Here is a 20077-nt window from a genome sequence, read left to right as displayed (position 1 = left end):
TTAATAAATTATATAAGTTTCAGTTCTGTAATACATCATCTGTATTGTGCGCTCACCATCCAAACTCAAGTCTCCCATGTTTCAAGCAGCATTTCTTTGCTGCTTTGTGACCTTCCTTCCAAATGTTTTGGTCCACTATTGACAGAAAATTCTGCAAAGCAGCCAGCAGAAAAAGAGCTGGTTCTGGCCGGGTGACTCAGCTGGTAGGAGCACGCACTTCTGTACACCAAAGGGTTGCGAGGTTGGATTCCCATCAGCCCGCACACCTAGGTGGCGGTTAATCCCGTCAGGCGCCAACCAGAGGCAACCAATCGTTTTTCTCTCTCTCTCTCCCTCTCAATATCAATAAATCTATTCTTGAGTAATGACTTAAAAAAATTAAAAAAGCATTGTCCATCCTTGGTGATTCCTGTAGGTTGTGCAAACGGCACAGAGCTGCTACCAAAATACCTTCTCACGGTCCTGAGCAGGTAGGGAGGGATGGTGGAGCAGTTCATTCCTGGAACAGGCGTCTCCGGGCCTTGCGCGCTGGACCCGGAGGGCGCTGGGGTCGCACGTGTGGACCTGGACTTGGAGAGAGAGGTAGAGGTTGGAGCGGTGAGCTGGGGAGGGGCTCCAGAAGGTGGAAGTCCAGGTTGACGTAGGGACCGGGCGAGCGTCTCAATGGACTAGGGGTGGCGGCCTGAGGCGAGGGCTCTCTAATGGGGCTGTGCGGGTAGGGGCGGAACCCAGAGAAGGAGCCTGCTGCAGCGTCTACCCAAGGCGTCAGGAACTCGGGGTCCACGTCCTCCTCGTAGGCCTCTTCTAGGACGGCGTCCCCTGGGACACATGCGCGGAAGAATCCCTGATGGACGGCGACGACGTCCTCCGCGGAAGCGCCCTGGAGAGCACCCGCTTCCTGGCAGTGAGGCGAGTGGGCCTGCCCTCCTGAGCGTTGGTCTCCAGGGCTCAACAGGGCCTCCGGGACAAGCAATAGGGTGTGCCCCCCGAGAGACACTTGCAAGACCGACGTTGGCTCGGGCTCCAGCACCAGGTCGACGTCGTCCAGGGGCAGCTGCAGAGCACAGCCCGGAGCCAGGACCACCACGGAGGTGAGCGTGCCCGCGGCCGGAGGCCCTGCCGGATCTTGCAGGCTGGGTGCAGTCCCGGACTCGGGGCCCGCGGGCTCCTCGATTCGGCGGCGCTTGGCGGAGCTAGGTCCTTCGGGCTGCGGTCCCCACCAGGGCGCAGGATAGGCGCTGGGGCTGAGGAGTTGGCTGCCCATCACCTCCATGGCGGGGGCAGGTGGCGCGCTCTGGGCCTGGAAGAGGGCGAGTGTCACTCAGTGACAGGTCTGGATGACAGGTGAGGCGGGGCGGGTGGAGTGCAGGACCGCGCGTCGCGGGCGAGTCCTCAGAGCTCGGGGGTCGCCTGCCTGGTGGCCCGCAGTCAGCTTGTAGGAGACCCGCGCCTATCTTCGAATATTTAGCTCCTCACGCTGACTGTGAAGCGCGTGGCACCGCTGACGAGGTTGCAAGTGACGCTCCCCGGAACCAGTCTCACATTAGTCTCACGCTAAGCCACGCCCCTTAAGAGGCTCCGCCCCTTGGAAATCGCGGTATCTTTGCTGCCCAATGGCCGGGCCTGTGGTTGGTAGGTCACGGTAAGGAGGCCTCTGGGGGCCAACAACCCTGACACTCTAGGCCCGACTTCCAGTGTCAAGTTCTCAGTCTTCCTTGAGTGGACCTCAGATGCAGAGGACTTTGTAGTCGGAAACGGATTAAGCCCCACCAGTAGAATACAATCTCAGGAGACCAACCCTTCTGACCTCTTCCTGTGAGGCCCCCTTGCGGTAGCGACCTGCAGTTTTCTTTTGGTCCAATAGTGGTGTGGATTTTTGGATGACATCATTATTCCTCAGTTTGCCTAAATTGTAGATTACGAGACAGTAAATTACTAATAAACTGTAAGTTGTAAATTACCTTCCAGCTGTGTCGAAAGGACAAGTAATGTAGAACCGAGTGTGTTAATAGCAGCCTCTGTATGATCAATTTATGACTATACTGGATACTATATCATTGCAGTACTACAGTAATTATTATACTACCGTAAACTGAAGAGTTTGACCCAAACAATAGTTGCGAAGTGTATCTGTTTTAAGTCCAATTTACAGGTGAAAATGCCATGCAGAAGGATTTTGTCCAGGAGCTGAAGGTAGCAGAGCTTGGTCTGACATACCAAATTCCACTTAAAATGACGAAGGATCGGGGCTTTTGATCTGAATGTCAGTTTAAAGGTTGGTGTCAGTCGGCATGGATTTTGGCTGCTAAAGGGAAGGCGTGGCGCAACTCGTTATCTAGTATTATTAGCAGTGAACGGGTGACTCTGATTTTGGAATATGTAATACTTTCTTATGATTACAGAGGACAACGAAGTATTTCCTTCTGTCCCTGTCTCTTAACCACGTGATTACCCATGTCGTCCCTTTTTATAAAATAACATATTATGTAGACTTACATTTTTAGGGCTGCATAGTATTCCTTTGCTCAGAATTATATTTAAATCAGGCCTCTCTTGGTGAACATTTAAGCTAGTGGTCTGTGACTTAATGGTACTGGCGTTCCCTGGGGAGTTTGTGGAAAACGCAGATTTTTTTTTGCCCACCCCTTAACCACTGAATCAATTCTGGGAGTGTGAGGCTTAGGTATTCTCTGTAAGTATTTCCAAAAAATCGTTTTATGCTAAAGGGTAAGATATCTGATTGATTTTCATTTAGCAGTTGAGGGCTTCAGGTTCTGGGTTTGGTTTATGCTTTTTGTCAGTTCCCTGCTTGTTGGTGACGGAGTCATAAGGGAATTTAAACTTCTTGGGCAGCATTTTGGGTTTTCCCGTGCACTATTGACCAGCATCTACTCTTATCCCTGAGTTTCTGGTCTTCTTGCCTGCGAGGTGGGAAATTCCCCAGAGATGGCGCCACCTTGTGTGGGGCGCTGGCTGGGAGAACCTGCGTGGGCCCTGCTGGGATGTTGCTGAGGCCTGGCCAGGAACCCATGTCACTGCTTGGAAAACGTGGACGATATTGGAACCTATACCTGGGCTCCCAGGTGATGGGAACAGCTACTTTGTTCCTGGTATCTGGGCAGAAGGTGGTCCTGGTGGGAGGAGCTTTCAGGAAACAGTTACTTTGGTCCTGGAGAATTCTGTCTGCCATCCTTGAACATTCCACATTCAGGGAATAATAAAGACAACATTTAGGAGAGTGAGGATGGGTATGCCATGGTGTAAGGGACAGAGACTAGTTCAACGCTGTCTAGGGCTCCAGGAGGAACTCTGTGTTCCTGGCCTACCCAGTAGTGGGGCTCTGAACCGCGGTGGTGCCTGTTTGGTTGGTGCCCCCTTGTGCCTGCTGCTGGCCTGTCAGCTCCTCATTGTTCTGTGTCCCGTGAATCCTTACTGTGAACTCCTCTTCTAAGGAAATGTGGTCTGAGCCCCAGGACAGAAGCAGTTAGTAAGGGTCCTGGAGTAGATGCACCAGATTTTCTCTTCTTGTAAGGTCAACTTTTTAATTGGGCCGTCATAGCCAAGTCATTTCACCTCTAGGACTCATTTTCCTTACATTATAATGGGGAGAATGCTGTTTACTGTGCGGGTTGTAGTGAGATAAGGTATGCAGAATATTTTTACACTATAGTATGTGCTTAGTAAATACTAGGTATTTACTGTTTATTATATTTATAAATGTTTAAATGTCTGTCTCTCCCACTTGACAGTGTCAGCTGTGTTCCCCAGCATCTTAAAGAGTACCTGTAATGTAGCAGGTACTTGATGAATTGTAACAAATATCATCATTATCATCATACTAAAATGGGATCTAATCTGTTACAAAGTACTCTTCTAGGTGCCTTCATAGCATAATATCTATGATTCAGAAATAGCTTGCCAAGCACCTTACTTTTGCTCTGCCTGATTTTACTTTCCTCCAAGATGCCCAAAGACTGTCAGGGTGGATTATCAGATCCAACTTTGTTTCTTGGATCATTTGAGAGTAAGTTCTATGTATTAGGGCTCATTATCCCCTAATATTTTAGTATGTATTACCTATCAATATTATCTTACATGTTTTTAACAGTTATCAAATATAGAAAAATTATCATTGATGTCATTATCTCCAGGGGTGTCCAATCCATGGTTCATAGAGTTTGTGTACTTAATGTGTGGCCCAAGACAACTCTTTTCCTTCCAGTGACTCAGAAATGCCCAAAGGTTGGACGCCACAGTCCATTTTTTAAATTTGTCAGTTTTACCAATAGTGTCCTTTATAATCCCCCCTCTCTCTGTATCTATCTATCTCTATGTCTATCTCTCTTTTTTTTTTTGCCTATATGATGCAGGTCAGGATCATGTATTGCTTTCAGGTGTCATTTCTCTTTAATCACCTTTTACCTGCAACAGTTCCTTAGGTAGTTATTTCATAGAGTATTCCTCAATTGGGGATTCTCTGATGTTTCTATATGGTAAGATTAAAGTTTTGCATTTTTGGCTTGAGTGCTAATAAGTGATCTGTGTCTTTTTCTGTTCATTTGTCCCTTACAGTTGGTGCTAATTTTTTAACTTTATTTTTATTGTTGACACTATTACAGATATCCCCATTTTCCCCCTGTGCCCCCTCCACCCAGGCCCTGTCACCCCTTCTCTCTGGCCATCATCACACTATATTGTCTCTGTCTATGGGCTATGCATATACGTTCTTTGACTAATCCCTTTACCTTCTTTCATCCAGTCCCCCTTCTCCCCTCCTCTCTGACAGCTGTCAGTCAGTTTCATGTATCTATGCCTCTGTTTCTATTTTGTCAGTTTATTTTGTATGTTAGATTCTACATGTAAGTGAGATCATATGGTGTATGTCTTTCTCTGACTGGCTTATTTCACTTACCATATAATCTCCAGGCCCATCCATGCTGTTGCAAAGGTAAGATTTCCTTTTTTATGGCCACATAGTATTCTGTTGTGTAAATATACCACAGCTTTTTACTTTTTTAATATTTTATTTATTTATTGTTAGAGAGAGGAGAACGGAGGGAGAGTGAGGGAGAGAAACATTAATGCCTGGTTGCCTCTCACATACCCACCACCAGGGACCTGGCCCACAACCCAGGCATGTGTCCTGACTGGGAATCGAACTGGCCACCCTTTGGTTTGTGGGCCAGCACTCAATCCACTGAGCCACACCATCCAGGGCACCACAGCTTTTTAATCCACTTACCTACTGAAGGGCATTTAGGCTGTTTCCAGATCTTGGCTATTATAAATAATGCTGCTATAAACATAGGGGTGCATATATTCTCTGGAATTGGTATTTCAGGGTTCTTAGGATATATTCCCAGAAGTGGGATCCCTGGGTCACAAGGCAGTTCCATTTTTAATTTTTTGAGGAAATTCCATACTGTTTTCTACAGTGGTTGTACCAGTCTGCATTCCCACCAGTAGTGTACAAGGGTTCCCTTTCCTCTATATCCTCACCAGCACTTGTTGCTTGATTTATCGGGGGTAGCCATTCTGGCAGGTGAGGTGATATCTCATTGTAGTTTTAATTTGCATACCCACCATTTTTTATGTACAAATAAAAATAAACTGCCAATTAAAATGTGATATTCTATCAATTGTAAAAGGCACTTCAGTCTTAAAGATGTTGGCTATAAAAATTTGTACCTCAGAATTAATGACATAATGACAAAAAAATGTTCATTCCCCCCACATTTTAAAATAATGTAAGAATGTTGCAGATTTCACAGTAATCAACACTACTTTGAGGTGAGTTAGGCATCTTTCACATTTTTGGTGTTCTCTTTTTAGGCACATACACATTGAGGTGTTATGTTACGACTTCTTGGAGAATTGACCCCTTTATTGTCATGTAATACCCTTCTTTTGGGGGGGGTGTAAAATAAGGTCATTTCTGACTTTCCTTATTTTATTTTTTAATAAACTTTTTTATTTTGAAATAAGTTTAGATTTACAGAAAAGTTACAGAACTAGTACAAAGAATGTCTGTATCTCGAAAACATTATGCTAACTGAAAATAGCTACTGTAGGTGAAGAAAAGATTTTCCTCAACTCTCTTAGGGTCCCTGGCTGGATTTGAAAATGAAACTGATCTAACTTATTTTTTCTAAATTGAGATATAACTTGACATATAACAGTGTATTTGTTTTATATATAAAACATAACGATTTGCTATATGTTTATATTGTGAAATGAACTTTATTATTTATTTAAAAAAGGTTTTATTTAATTATTTTTAGAAAGGGGGGAGAGAGGGAGAAAGAGAGGGAGAGAAACATCAGTGCATGGTTGCCTCTCACGCAGTCCCCACCAGGGACCTGGCCCACAATCCAGGCATGTGTCCTGACTAGGAATTGAACCTGTGACCCTTTGGTTCATAGGCTGGTGCTCAATACGCTGAGCCACACCAGCCAGGGCTAATCTTTCTTTATAATCAATATCTTAAAAGGTGCTTTTTAAGGTATATGATTTGATGTTTTGATATACATATACATTGTAAAATAATCACAATCAAACTAATTAATATATCACCTCACAAATTATTATTATTGTGATAAGAACACTTAAGGTCTATTCTCTTGGAAATTTCACATCTGTAATAACAGTATTGTTGACAACATTCACATTGCTATATATTCCATCTCCAGAACCTATTCATCCCACATACCTGAAACTTTGTGCCCTTTGACCAACATCTCCCCACCCCTTCCTTCCCGAAGCCCTTGTGCAGTACTGTCCTTTATCACTGATAATTTTCCTTGTTCCAAAGTGTGTTCTGTCCGTAATTAATGTAGATACTAGCTTTCTTTGATTGATTATAACATGGCATATCTCTGTTCATCCCTTTATCTTTAATCTATATGTCTTTATATTTATGGTGGGTTTCTTATAGACAACATACAGTTGAATTTTTTTCATTAATTCTGACAATCTCTGTCTTTTATTTATTGTATTTAGACCATTATTATTTAAGGTACAGTTGGGTTATTATCTACCATACTTGCTATGGTTTTACCACATTTGCTATTGTTTTCTATATATTACCTTTGCTCTTTGTTTATACTTTTGTCTTCCATTTTTGCCTTTTGTTGTTTGACATAACATTCATGCATTTATATCATCCCATATTTTCCTTTCTTAGCTTATCAATTATACTTTTTTAATCTTAAAATTGTTGCCCTAGAGTTTGTAATATACTTTTACGACTATTCCAAACCCTCTTTCAATACCACTATATTACTTCACAGGTTGTGCAAATACCTTATAATAGCAAGTAGAAATAGCAAGGCATTTGTAATTCCTCCCTCCAGACCCCTGTACCATTGCTGTTATTCATCCCATTTAGATATAAGCTATAATCAGAGAATGAATTCTTGGTATTATACTGAACAAACCATTCTCTATTAGATCAGTTATGAAGAAGAAAATTGAAGTCTTATTTTGCTTTCACTTATTCCTTCTCTTGTTCTCATTATGTATACTCAAGTTTCTAACCTATATCATTTTCCTTCTCTCTGAATGACTTTTAACATTTCTTGTAAGGCAGGCTTACTGACAACATATTCCCTCAATTTTGTTTGCTTGAGAAAGTCTTTTAATTTTCCTTCCTTTTTGAAGGATAATTTCATAGGATACAGAATTCTAGGTTGATGACGTTTTTCTTTCACCACTTTGAATATTTCATTCTACTCTCTTATTGCTTGCATGGTTTCTGAGAAGTTGAATGCAATTCTTGTTTTTACTTCTCCATAGGTAAGCTGTCTTTTCCTCTGGCTGCTTTCAAGATATTTTTTTCCTCTTTGGTATTCTTCATTTTGAATATGACATGCCAAGGTATAGGTTATTTTCATGTATCTTGCCTGGTATTCTCTGAGCTTCCTGGGTGTATGGTTTTATGTTTTAAATTAATTTTGGGGAAATTCTCAGTCATTATTACTTCAAATATTTTATGCTTTTTCCCCTTTTTCTTCTGGTATTCTGTTATGTGTATTTTTTAAAAAGATTTTGTTTGTCTATGTTTAGAGAGAGAGGAAGGGAGGGAGAAAAAAAGGGAGAGAAACATCAATGTGAGAGAGACACATCAGTCAGCTGTTCCTCACTTGCACCCCTGCTAGGTACCGAACTCAGCTCAGGCATGTGCTCTAGCCAGGAATGAAACCCACACCTCTTTACTTTGTAGAATGATGCCCAGCCAACTGAGCCACATTGGCCAGGGCTGTTATGTGTATTTTTTACCTTTTGTAGTTATCCCACAGTTCCTGGATATTCTGTTTTTTCTCCTGGTCTCTATTCTATTTGATTTTCAGTTTTAGAAGTTCCTATGGGTATATCCTCAAGCCCAGGTATTATCTCCTCAGCCATGTCAAGTCTACTCAGGAGCCCATCAAAGGCATTCTGTTGCTTGATTTCTACCATTTCTTTTTGATTCTTAGAATTCCCCACTCTGCTTACATTACCCATTTGTTTTTGTATGTTGTCTGCTCTTTTCATTAGATTCCTTAGCATATTAATCATAATTATTTTAAGTTCCAGGTGTGCTAATGCCAGCATCACTACTATATCTGAGTCTGGTTATGATGCTTGCTCTGTCTTTTTAAACTGTGCTTTTTGCCTTTTAGTATGCCTGTAATTTTTTGCTGAAAGCCAGGCATGATGTACTAGTTAAAAGGAACTATAGTAAGTAGACATTTAGTGATGTGGTGGTTAAGCTGTGGGGAAGGGGAAGCATTCTATATTCCTGTGACTACAGTCTCCATCTTTTAGTGAACCTGTATCCTCTGCACATGCTTCTCAGTCTCCTCCAGGTGGGACAGGATGGCCAGAGGGGGCCAAGTTGGGTATTTCCCTTTCTCTGGGTTTGTTAAGTTCTGATAAATCTCTAACATGTTAAACTCTGATAAAATAGTTCCTCTTGAGGTCAGGTCTTGTTAAGGACAGAATGTGCAGGCTTATTGTAAAATGATTACTTTCCTCCTCTATCTGCTGGAAGCAGAAATGGAATATTCTCCAATCAGTACTGATAGAGCTCCTGAAGGTTAAACTCACGAAAATGTGGATTCACTCTCTAGGTTGTCATTCTCTTCGTTTATCTCTCTTTCTAATTTTAGAAGTTTCTCTGTGACCTCACTTCTCTGATGGATCTAAGAAGAGTTGACTTGTAGTTTGTTCGGCCTATTACTTGTTTTTAGGTTTGAGTGACAACTTCCAAGCTGGATAAAAGACTGAATGTCTCTCCATAGCATTTTAATGTAAACCCACATATTTTCTACTTTAGTGCTCTTTCTTTTTTCCTGTGGGTTTGAGTTGTTGTCTAGTGTCATTTACTTTTACTTAGTGTTCTTATAAGGTAGGTATGGCAGGTATAAATTTTCTTAGTCTTTGTTTGTTGGCAAATATCTTCATTTTGCTTTCATTTTTTGCAGGATGATTTTGCTGGGTATAGAATTCTTGGTTGACAAATGTTTTCACTCAGCACTTTGAATATGTCATTTAATTGCCTTCTGGCCTCTGTTGATTAATATCAGCAATTAGCTTTTAATTGTATTTATGCCCCATTGTAAAAATCATTTTTCTCTTGACACTTACAAAATGTTCTCCTTGGGTTTGGCTCTCAGAAGTATGACTGTAATGTAGTTAAGGTGTGGATATTTTGAATCTATCCTACTTGAAGTTCATTAAACTTATTGGACGTGGGTTGTTTTTCATCATATTTGAGAAGTTATTTTGCCCTCCCCCCATTTCTCTCTCTCTCCTCTCCTTTTGGGACTTGCATTACATGTATTTTGGTTTATTTGCTATATATTCTGTAGTGAGCCTCCATTGATTGCAGTAGAAAAGCTGCTGGTAGATAGCCTCTGTCATGCTAGCCAAACCTCTATGTCCACTGAATTGGTAGGAGGAGATGGGAGAAACTCTGTACCAGAATGCCACAGATACTCATTGTTCTTATCCAAATTTTAAAATCATAATTTTTTAAAAGCTTCTGCACTGCTAAAAAAAATCAGGAAAATGAAAAGGGAACTCACAGTATGAGAAAAAATATTTACCAAAGATGTCTCAGACCAGGGTTTGATCTCCAAAATATATAAAGAACTCACACAACTCTACTCCAGAAAGACAAATAATCTAATTAAAAAATGGGCAAAGGACCTGAACAGACACTTCTCTAAGGAGGACATACAGAGGGCACAGAGACATGAAAGGGTGCTCAGCATCATTAGGCATCAGAGAGATGCAAATTAAAACCACAATTAGATATCACTTCACACCAGTCAGAATGACCATCATAAATAAATCAACAAACTATAAGTACTGGTGAGGTTGTGGAGAAAAGGGAACCCTTGTGTATTTTTGGTGGGAATGCAGACTGGTGCAGCCACTGTGGAAAACAGTATGGAATTTCCTCAAAATACTAAAAATGGAACTGCCTTTTGACCCAACAATTCCATTGCTGGGATTATACCCTAAGAATCCTGAAACATTAATTCAAAACAACCTATTCATCCCAATGTTCATAGCAGCACAATTTACAATAGCCAAGTTCTGGAAGCAACCTAGATGCCCATTAGTAAATAAATGGATAAAAAACTGTGGTACATTTACACAATGGAATTCTATACAGCAGGAAGAAAGAAGGAGCTCCTACCCTTTGTGACAGCATGGATGGAGCTGGAGAGCAAGATTTCTCTGTTAAGAATTGGGAAGGTCTGAGGTTCTACCAGACTTGCAAGCTCATAAATGAGCCTGCCACAGTCTCATGTATGCCAGCAGAATACATGAGACTCCCAGATCAGAGACAAATCACTTTATTACTCGGGGCTCAGAAGAAGCATGAGCTCTATTGTCATGTCAGTTCTGTTTGCCTCTCACCCCACAAGACTCATGGGGGTGACACAGCTGGCTCAGGTGGGTGCAGCTTCTGCGGTGGGTTGGTGTCATACTGAAGTACTCTGTACTTAAGAAACCCCTGTCTTTTACAATGGGCTTAAATGAATTTGCTCAGCCTTTGAACCTGAGGAAAACTTTATTTATATTGTACTGAACAGCAACCACCTTAATCTCTGCTTCTGGAGGGAGATACCGTCTCTGTTTTCTAAAGCTATTTTATATTCAAACATTGTTTTTTAATAAAATTAAAAAAATATTTTATTCATCTGTTTTTAAAGAGAGGAGGAGGGAAGGAGGAAGAGAGGGAGAGAAACATCACTGTGGGTTGCCTCTCACACGCCCCCCACTGGGGACCTGGCCTACAACCCAGGCCTGTGCCCTGACTGGGAATCCAACTGTGACCCTTTGGTTCACAGGCTGGTGCTCAATCCACTGAACCACACCAGCTAGGGCTCTATTCAAACATTGTTGAAAGGAACAGAGGCTGTCAGTGCCTCTCTTTATAAGACATGCAGAAATGTGGGAGACTCATGGAGAATTGTCTCCCCGTATTTTCCTGCTCTTGTAATCCACTGCCTCTAAGGTTTGAGTAGTTTTGGGGTCCTGCTTGTTTTTATGCACCAAGTCCTTTTGAGATTTTTCTCTTTCAAACCAGATCCCCTCGGTACTATTTTATATTTCAGGGATTCCTGAAATTTCGGATTGGTAAAGAACCCTTTGTCCAATTTTCTAATGCTTTTAAAGTGGGGGGGGGAACAGTGACCATGGATGCCAGAGGGATGGCAATAAGAATTATTATGGGGCCCCAGGAGAGAGTGATCTCAGATATTCCTCCTTTTGCAATTGATCATTTAGCCATATTGCTTGTAGTTCATCCACTTAAGTCCATCCACTTCTCTCTCCAGTGCCATGCATTTATTAAAACCTTCCTTATGATCTCTTCCTAAGATCACTCCACTGGAAGGTCAGCTCCATGAGGGCAGGAATTTGTGTCAGGTTTGTTCATTCTTTCCTCACTGCCTAGAACAGTGCCTGGAGATTTATTTATTAAGTGGATGATTTTTTAAAATCCTCACCTCAGCATATTTTTCATTGCTTTTAGAGAGAGAGGTAGAGAGAGAGAAACATTGATATAAGACAGAAGCATCAATTGGTTGCCTCCATGTGCACCCAGACCAGGGATTGTTTGTGCTTGGACTGGGGATGGAACCTGCTACTAGGCACGTGCCCTGACCAGGAATCTGACCTGCAACCTTTTAGTTATGGGATGATGCTCCAAACAACTGTGTCACACCGGCCAGGGCTTAAATGAATGATTTTTATGTTTTAATGACAATTTCATTGAAATATACAGTTGACATTTGAACAGTGCAGGGATTAAGGGTGTCAATGACCTTGGCAGTCAAAATCTGCTGGCTCTCCACCTAGGCAGATGCAAAATGCAGTTGACCCTTGCACAATGCTGGCCCAGTTCAAACCTACATTGTTCAGGGGTCAGCTGTAATTCACATATCATAAAGTTCATTTGTTTGTGTGTTAATCACCACTATCTAATTACAGAACATTTTAATCCTTTTGCAGAAATCTCCATTCTTGTTAGCAGTTACTTCACAGTCCCTCCTCTCTGGGCCCCTGGCAATCATTCATCTACTTTCTGTCTCTATGGATTTGCCTCTTCTGAACATTCATATAAATTGGATTGTACAATGTGTGTGCTTTTGTGATGGGCTTCTTTCACTCAGCATTGTGTTTTCAACTTCATCCATGTTGCAGAATGTATTAGTATTTAACGATGTTTTTTACAGATGAATAATACTTTATTGTATGACATACTGCATTTTGTTTATTAATCATTAGTTGACGCACATTTGTTTTTACCTTTTGCTATCATGAATAGTGCTACTATGAACATTTGTGTAGAGGTTTCTGTGTGAAAATACACTTTCAATTCTCTTGGGTGGAATGGAGTGAAATTACTGACTTCTATGGCAACTCTATGTTTAACTTTTTGAAGCCCTGCCAAATTGTTTTTCAAAGTGGCTCCATTTCACATTTTCACCAGCCATGTCTGAGGGTTCCAATAACTCCACATTCTCACCCACACTTGTCTGTCTTCTTGATTCTAGCCATCCCGGTAGGTCTGAAATGGAATCTCATTATGGTTTTGATTTGCATTTCCCTAATGACTAATGATGTTGAACAGGTTTTCATGTGCTTACTGTTCATTAATATAACTTCTTTAGAGAAATATGTATGCAAACTCTTCATCCAGTTTCTATGGGGTTATTATTTGTCTTTTTATTGGTAAGTTATAAGATTCTTTTTATATTCTTGATGAGTCTGTTATCAGATATATGATTTGCAAATATATTCTCCCATTCTGTGGGTTCTTTTCATTTTCTTCATGTTGTCATTTGGAGCAAAAAAGTTTAATATTTTTACTTTAAAAAGTTCAATTTCCCTATTTTTAATTTTATTGCTTGTATTTTTAGTGTCATATCTAAATTGAATAAACATTTAAATAGTTTTTTTAATGTTTAAAAGTTATCAGTAAATATTTTGAAAACACAATCTGAAATACTTCAATTTTTCCAGTTCTTTATTTAAAAATTTAAAAACATTTTTATTTATTTGTCTCTAGAGGGGAAGGGAAGGAGAGAGGGAGAGAAGTATCAATGTATGGTTGCCTCTCATGAGTCCCCTGCTGGGAACTGGCCCACAACCCAGGCATATGCCCTGACTGGGAATCGAACCGCGATCCTTTTGTTCACAGGCCCACACTCAATCCACTGAGCTACACCAGCCAGGTCTATTTAAAATTTTTTAATATCCTTTTTTCCTTTCAATTTTAAAAGTAAACTTGAAATGTAACATTGCATAAATTTAAGGTGTACATTGTGTTACTCTGACACATTTATATATTGTGATATGGTTGCTGTTTTAAGGATATTTACCACATTACAACAGTACAATATTATTACCTATGGAATAGTTTCTTTACTCTTCCTCACCCCCCACCCCATGTGCTTTTGTCTTTTCCATTATAACTGAAATGAGTATTTTAAAGAGAAAATTTACCAGTGGCTTCCTGTTTTAAGTCCTGAGTTGGCTTTCAGTGGATTTCTGTTGCTTTCAGGCTAGAAGGTTCTCAGTGATTTGGACTTTGTCATTTGTCCTGGTGCCCTGCTTCTAGCCCTTATTGGATCAGTGACTCTTGTTCATTTTCCCTCTTTCTCTTTTCCCTTCTCATCAGGGCCTATCACTCTATGCACTTGAAATAGAGTAACACTGTGGAGAGATGAAATTACATAGGACTCTGACAGCATGAAAAAATATCTTCTAAATGAGTTTTATGTAATAGAAATAATATTCAGTCCTGGAAATCCCAAGTGTGTGCTAATAAGGAATGAGTTTATTTCAAAGGCTAAAGCTGCTTTAGATGGTGATCCGAATGACTCCTTATCAACTTGAATGCCTTTTCCTGTGCAGTGTGCAGTTACTCTCAGGGTGAACACTTCTGAACTCCCTGGGAGAGCTGAAAGCATCTCTGGTTTCAGTATAATTTAATTTAAGCAACGCTGTCATAGCATCTGCAGCCTGAAGCTGTTTCCCACCCAGATATCACAGTTCAGGGTAGACATGGAGGAGGCAGGGAGAGGGATTACATCCTGAGTCTTTCTCCTTGGGAGGTGGGGGAATGGGAGGAGGGAATTAAGAGCATGTACTTTATGTGTGGTAAGGTGCTAGCTGCTTTCCGTGTATTACAGCATTTAGTTTTCACAACAGTCTAGTCAGGTAGGTATTGTACCCATTTATACTGGAGCCTAAGTTGGTTACCCACATTCCGTTCTCTTTGACCACTAGTTGTTTCATCTGAGAGCAAGAGAATGTGAAAAATGCTCCCATCTTGGCCCCACACTCATGTAGCCCAAGGTACTATCATAAATGTGGACTTGCAGATGTGAGGAAAGTTGCCCAGATCAGGGGTCCTCTCCTGGAGCTGACTTCCAGGGCTTCTTTCTACCATCCTGGAATGTTTCTCAGTCCAGCCCTTGGTGCTCATGTCTGCTTTGTGACGCTGGCCTACCCTGTCACCCAGTGTCTGTATCTCTTTCTGGCTTCCCTGGAGCTCCAGGGGGCCTGTTGTGGGTCCAGCCCCATGGGATTTCTGGCAGGTTTGTAGGAGGGTCTCTGCCACCATTCCCTCAACAAGTCCTTGGTTTTTGGTGAGTCTGCTGTGTGGGAGGTGCTGGGGTATGGTGGCGAAGACAAAAAACATGGTGTCTTCACCTCCTCATGGAGCTTACATTCTTATGTGGAGACCGTTAACCAATAAGTGAACAAACGTAAGTAGTGTCATGACATGTTTTGATAGAGGCTAGGAATGAAACCATTGGAGGACTATGCTCTTGATTAAGTGGTTGGGGACGGATCAACCAGCTGAGGTGAGAAAGAGGGTCAGGGTTCAGCTGGAGTTCCTTGGTTAGGAGTGGTACAAAGGTTTTGAAGACAGAAGGAGCTTAGTGTGTTTGGGGAACTGAGAAAAGACTTGTGTGGGGCATGGGGAGAATGCAAGATGAGTAGGCAGAGGTGGGCAGGGGCCAGGTCACGTGCAGTCTGTTAGCAAAGGAAGGGTGTTTGGGGTTTTTTCAAGGTGTGTAGAAAGCTGAAGCATCTCAAGCAGGGGAGTGTGTGATCAGAGTTGTTTGCAAGAGACCTGCCTGGTCCTGTACGGATATGGAGGCTGCACTGGAAGAAGCAGTGCAAGTGGTTCAGAGGAGATTAAACTGTGACTGGGACTATGTGATGGAGAGGTGGAGGGTCTGAGAGAAGTTCAGGAGGTGGGCCATTCAGAACGTGCTGTTGGGTTTGATGAAAATGGCAGGGATGAAGGAGGAAGAGCAGGTCTGGACAGGTGGATGGGGAAGCAGTCCTTCCCCTCCAGATTGCCCTGCTCCCTGGCTTCCCGTCATGTTCCTTATCCTATCTACTCCTCCACAAATTCAGCTGTATTGATAAGTATTAATTTGCCCTTCTTCCCACTGCCCATGGACAGGCACCTCCACAGCCCCACATTTGGGAATTTCAGGTCCCCCCAGCTAGTGATGCCAGCTCGGCCAAAGCGTGGCAACTTCCTTGTCTGTGTAGCTTGGCTGAGGCAAGGTTTATGTTTTTCTGCTAAAGGAAATTTACATTAAGAAACTAGGGAGAATAAGATAGAAATTACCTTACTGACAGCAGCAACAACAAAAATGATGAAATTTTTGCAAAGAAAGTTTTCAGAATGCAGATTCTTTATGTAATTAGAATTCGACAAAACATTCACTGAATCCCTACACTTGGGCTGGTTGCTGGAATCAGGGATGAATTCCCAGACATTCCTGGCTTTGGGAATCACCAGTATCGTGGGGGAGACTGAGGAGAAGTCAGCCTCATGGCCAGGCTCTCTTAGGAGTGGAATGGGGGGAGCCCAGGTGAGGTGGGTGTTGAGGGAGATCATCTTGTCCTATGTGACAAAGAGCCAAGCCCTGGCACATCCAGCCTACAGTCGATTTACTGGTCAGACTGATGTGAAAAGGCCCAAATCTCAGGTAATGGAGGCCTAACTTGAGCTTTGCCCAGTCTATGCCAGCTCAGTACTTACCCTCCTAGTTATTCTGGGCTGGCAGGACTCCTGATTTGTTGGGCCCTGGAGGGATGACCAAAGACTTGCTGGCTGGTGGCCTCCCTAAGCAATGTGAGTCCTCAGGCTGGATCCTCCTTGTCAGAACCACTGCAGGGGTTCACTCTGAGCAGATATAGGGACAGCAGTGCCCTGACTCGGTCATTCAGCCTGAGGAACTTGACCCAGGTCCACAGAACCCTGGGGTGAGTGTAGGCCCAGGGGATTGCCCTGAACTCTAGAGCAAGCTCCCAAGTGAGGTGGGCCACTAGGTATGTGGCAGGTGAAAGGTTTGTTTACCCAGGGCCCTGGGCAAGGAGAGATAGGAACCTCTGCTGGAATGTTAGAACCACAACCCTCTATCATGGCAGTCACAGTGGCCATCTGTCCCAATATCCTAGGAAAATCCACACTTCCTATAGTTAGTTACATTTGCAGAGAAAAACATATTAAATTCAAATCCTAGATCTGGTACTTGGCTATGTAGATTCCTTCAAGTTTCTTCCTTTTTCTGAGCCCCTGTTTTCACTCCCATACAGTGAGGGGATGGATCTAGATCGGTCATTGAGTAGCATTTCATTCTGTAGAGCTCACTTCAGAGCCTATCTTCCCTTTCTGGCCTTTCCTCTCTTCTTCCCTTCCCATCTGCCCTTAAATCCCCACCCATCTAAGGGGCCCCAGGGGCCAAGCTCTTCCCTGGTTCCATCCCAGGAGGCAGCTTGGTCTCCTGAAATAGCATCTCTAGGACAAGCACACTCTTTCTGCTGGTCCCGATCACATCTCATGGCATAATGTTGATGTGTATGTGGAGAGACCCGTTTTCCTAGGGGTGAGGTGTTCCTTCATCCCCTTTGGTGAGGAACAAGGTGGCCTAGAGGATCTGATCTTCACACTTGCTTTTCTTAATCTCCTCTCTATTTTCTTGTCTTTTTTGGACAGTGTCTAGATTGTGGGTTTGGCAGGTGTACAGATTTGTGTCCTGATCCCTACTCTGCTTCTTCTTGGCTTTATGATCTTTCCAGAACAATTTATTGAAAATATTTTCTTTCTCTATTCTATTACTTTGGCATTGTTGTCAAAATCAATTGGCCATGTGTATGTGCATCTATCTCTGGACTTTCTATTGCGCTCCATTGGTCTATGTCTATATGGCAATGCCATTCTGCCTTGACTACTGTAGTTTCTTAGTAAGACTTGAAATCAGGGAGTGTAAGCCTTCCATCTTTGTTCATCTTTTTCAGAGTTACTTGGCTATTTTAGGTTATTCTGTATTTTTATGTAAATTTTGGAATCAGTTTGGCAAATTATTTTTTAAAAATCCTGCTGGGATTTTAATTGGGATTTTGTTGACTCGAAAAACCAATTTGGGAACAATTCCTATCTTAACAATATTGAGACTTCCAATCCATGAACATGGGATACCTCTTCATTTATTTAGGTTTTAGCTTCTATTTTTCCGGGGGGCGGGTAAATATTGTCTGTAAGTTTTTGGTTTTGCTAACTAAACACTTCCTGTTTTGGTATGGGGATCTGGGAAGATTAAAAAGCTACGCTGTCACCCTGCTGCCATCTCCCCCAAATTTCTTTTACTAGCTTCTTGAGAAAATTGCTTAATTCATTAATTTTTCATTATAAACATAGGCATTTGTGGCTATAAATTTTCCTCTAAGTACTGTGTTAGCTCTATCTGATAAACTCTGCTATGTAGTATTTTTGCTATCACTCAGGTCAGATTCATCTTAGTTTGTTTTCGGACTTCTTTGATCCACTAGTTATTTCAAAATCCATCCCTGAATTTCTAAACATATAAGTATTTTTTAGGGTTTGTTGTTACTGATTTTAACTTAATTGCATGTAGTTGGAGAACATACATGATTTCAGTACTTTTCTTTAAAAATTAAAAATATCCTCATCCAAGGATATGTTTTTTGATGAGAGAGAGAGAGAGAGAGAGAGAGACATTGATGTGAGAGGGAAACATTGATTGGTTGCCATCTCTTCGTACCATAATGGGAGTTGAACATACAACTGAGATATGTGCCCTGACTGGAGATGGAACCTGCAACCTTTCAGGGTACAGGATGATGCCCCAACCAACCGAGCCACCCGGCTAGGGCTCAGTGCTTTTCAGTTTGTTCAGACTTGTTTCATGGTTTACTATATGTGAATTTTGTCAATGTTTTGTGTGTACTTGAAAAAAATGTTTATTCTGTAAGTGTTGTCATTAGTTAAATGTTGTTAAAATATTCTTTATCCTTACTGATTTTTTTATTTGCTTCTTTAAACATCTACTGATTATTAAAGCTCTCATTTTGAGACTTTAGTTCCTTTCTTATAGATTTGCTCATGTTTGCTTTATATGTTTTAAGGGCATATTATTATCTGCATACACATTTAGAATTGTTTTATCTTCCTGATGAACAGAACCTTTTATCACCATGAACTGGCTGCCCTATTTTCTAGTAATGCTTTTTGCTTTAAAGTTTTCACTGCCTAATAATAGCATAGCCACACTGTTTCTTTAGTTTAGTGATTGCATGGTATATCTTTTTCTATCCTTTTACTTACAACCTTTCTGTCTTTGTATGTTTGGGCTGCTATAACAAAATACCATAGACTGGCTGGCTTATAAACAACAGAAATGCATTTTTCACAGTTCTGGAGGCTGGGAAGTTCAAGGTCATAGCACCGGCAGATTAGGTGTTTGGTAGGGACCTGCTTCGTCACTGATGGCCATCTTGTAACAATAACCTCACATGGTGGAAGGGACAGGGGATCTCTGTGGGGTCTCTTTCATGAGGGCACTAATCATCTTCCAAAGGTCCCACCCCTACTACCTTTCAACATATAATTTTGCGGGGACACATTCAGACCATAGCACCTTTCTATATACTGATGTTTTATATCTTTCTCTTTTTAATTAGATATGTTTAAGTTCAAATATTTCTGATAATGTTTTGTTGGAGTTTTTAAATTGGAACATTTAGTCCCTTTACATTCAATGTATTTAAATGTGCCATTTTATGATGATATGTTTCCTATTGGTCCCATATGAGGTTTCTTTTCTTTTTCTATTTTAAAAATATTTTATTTATTTATCTTTAGAGGGGAAGGGAAGGAGAGAGGGAGAGAAATATCAGTGTATGGTTGTTTCTCGTGGGCCCCCTGCTGGGAACTGGCCTGCAACCCAGGCATGTGCCCTGACTGGGAATCGAACCGCAATCATCTGGTTTGCAGGCCCGTGCTCAATCCACTGAGCTAGACCAGCCAGGGCTTTCTTTTCTTTTTCTTGCCTTCCACTTTTGGATATTTTTTTGGAGGGTTGCCAAACTACTTTATTTGAAGGAATGGTATAAATGAAAGAACATAAGTGGATGACTTATTACAAGTTATAGAAAAGGTAAAGGTAACCCCAACATGCATGTACCTCTTTAGTGACCAGGGAAGTGCCCCTCAAACCCCTGGCTATGGGACACAGCCTAAGGC

At 41.7% G+C, this 20077-nt stretch overlaps 1 protein-coding gene across 1 annotated transcript; it reads right to left on the bottom strand.

The window, feature by feature from the left end:
• Positions 1 to 493: 493 nt before the first annotated feature.
• LOC119044778 (proline-rich protein 23A-like) lies at positions 494 to 1273 on the bottom strand. The gene has a single exon (XM_037139283.2). It carries the CDS (start codon positions 1271 to 1273, stop codon positions 494 to 496), a length of 780 nt encoding a protein of 259 aa, XP_036995178.2.
• Positions 1274 to 20077: the final 18804 nt, after the last annotated feature.

The sequence above is a fragment of the Artibeus jamaicensis genome, unplaced genomic scaffold (assembly GCF_021234435.1).
Source record: "Artibeus jamaicensis isolate MK-2021 breed Jamaican fruit bat unplaced genomic scaffold, CSHL_Jam_final contig_519, whole genome shotgun sequence".
Classification (NCBI taxonomy): Eukaryota; Metazoa; Chordata; class Mammalia; order Chiroptera; family Phyllostomidae; genus Artibeus; species Artibeus jamaicensis.
Note: the sequence above shows the minus strand (reverse complement) of the source record. Positions and strands in the feature narration are given on the sequence as shown.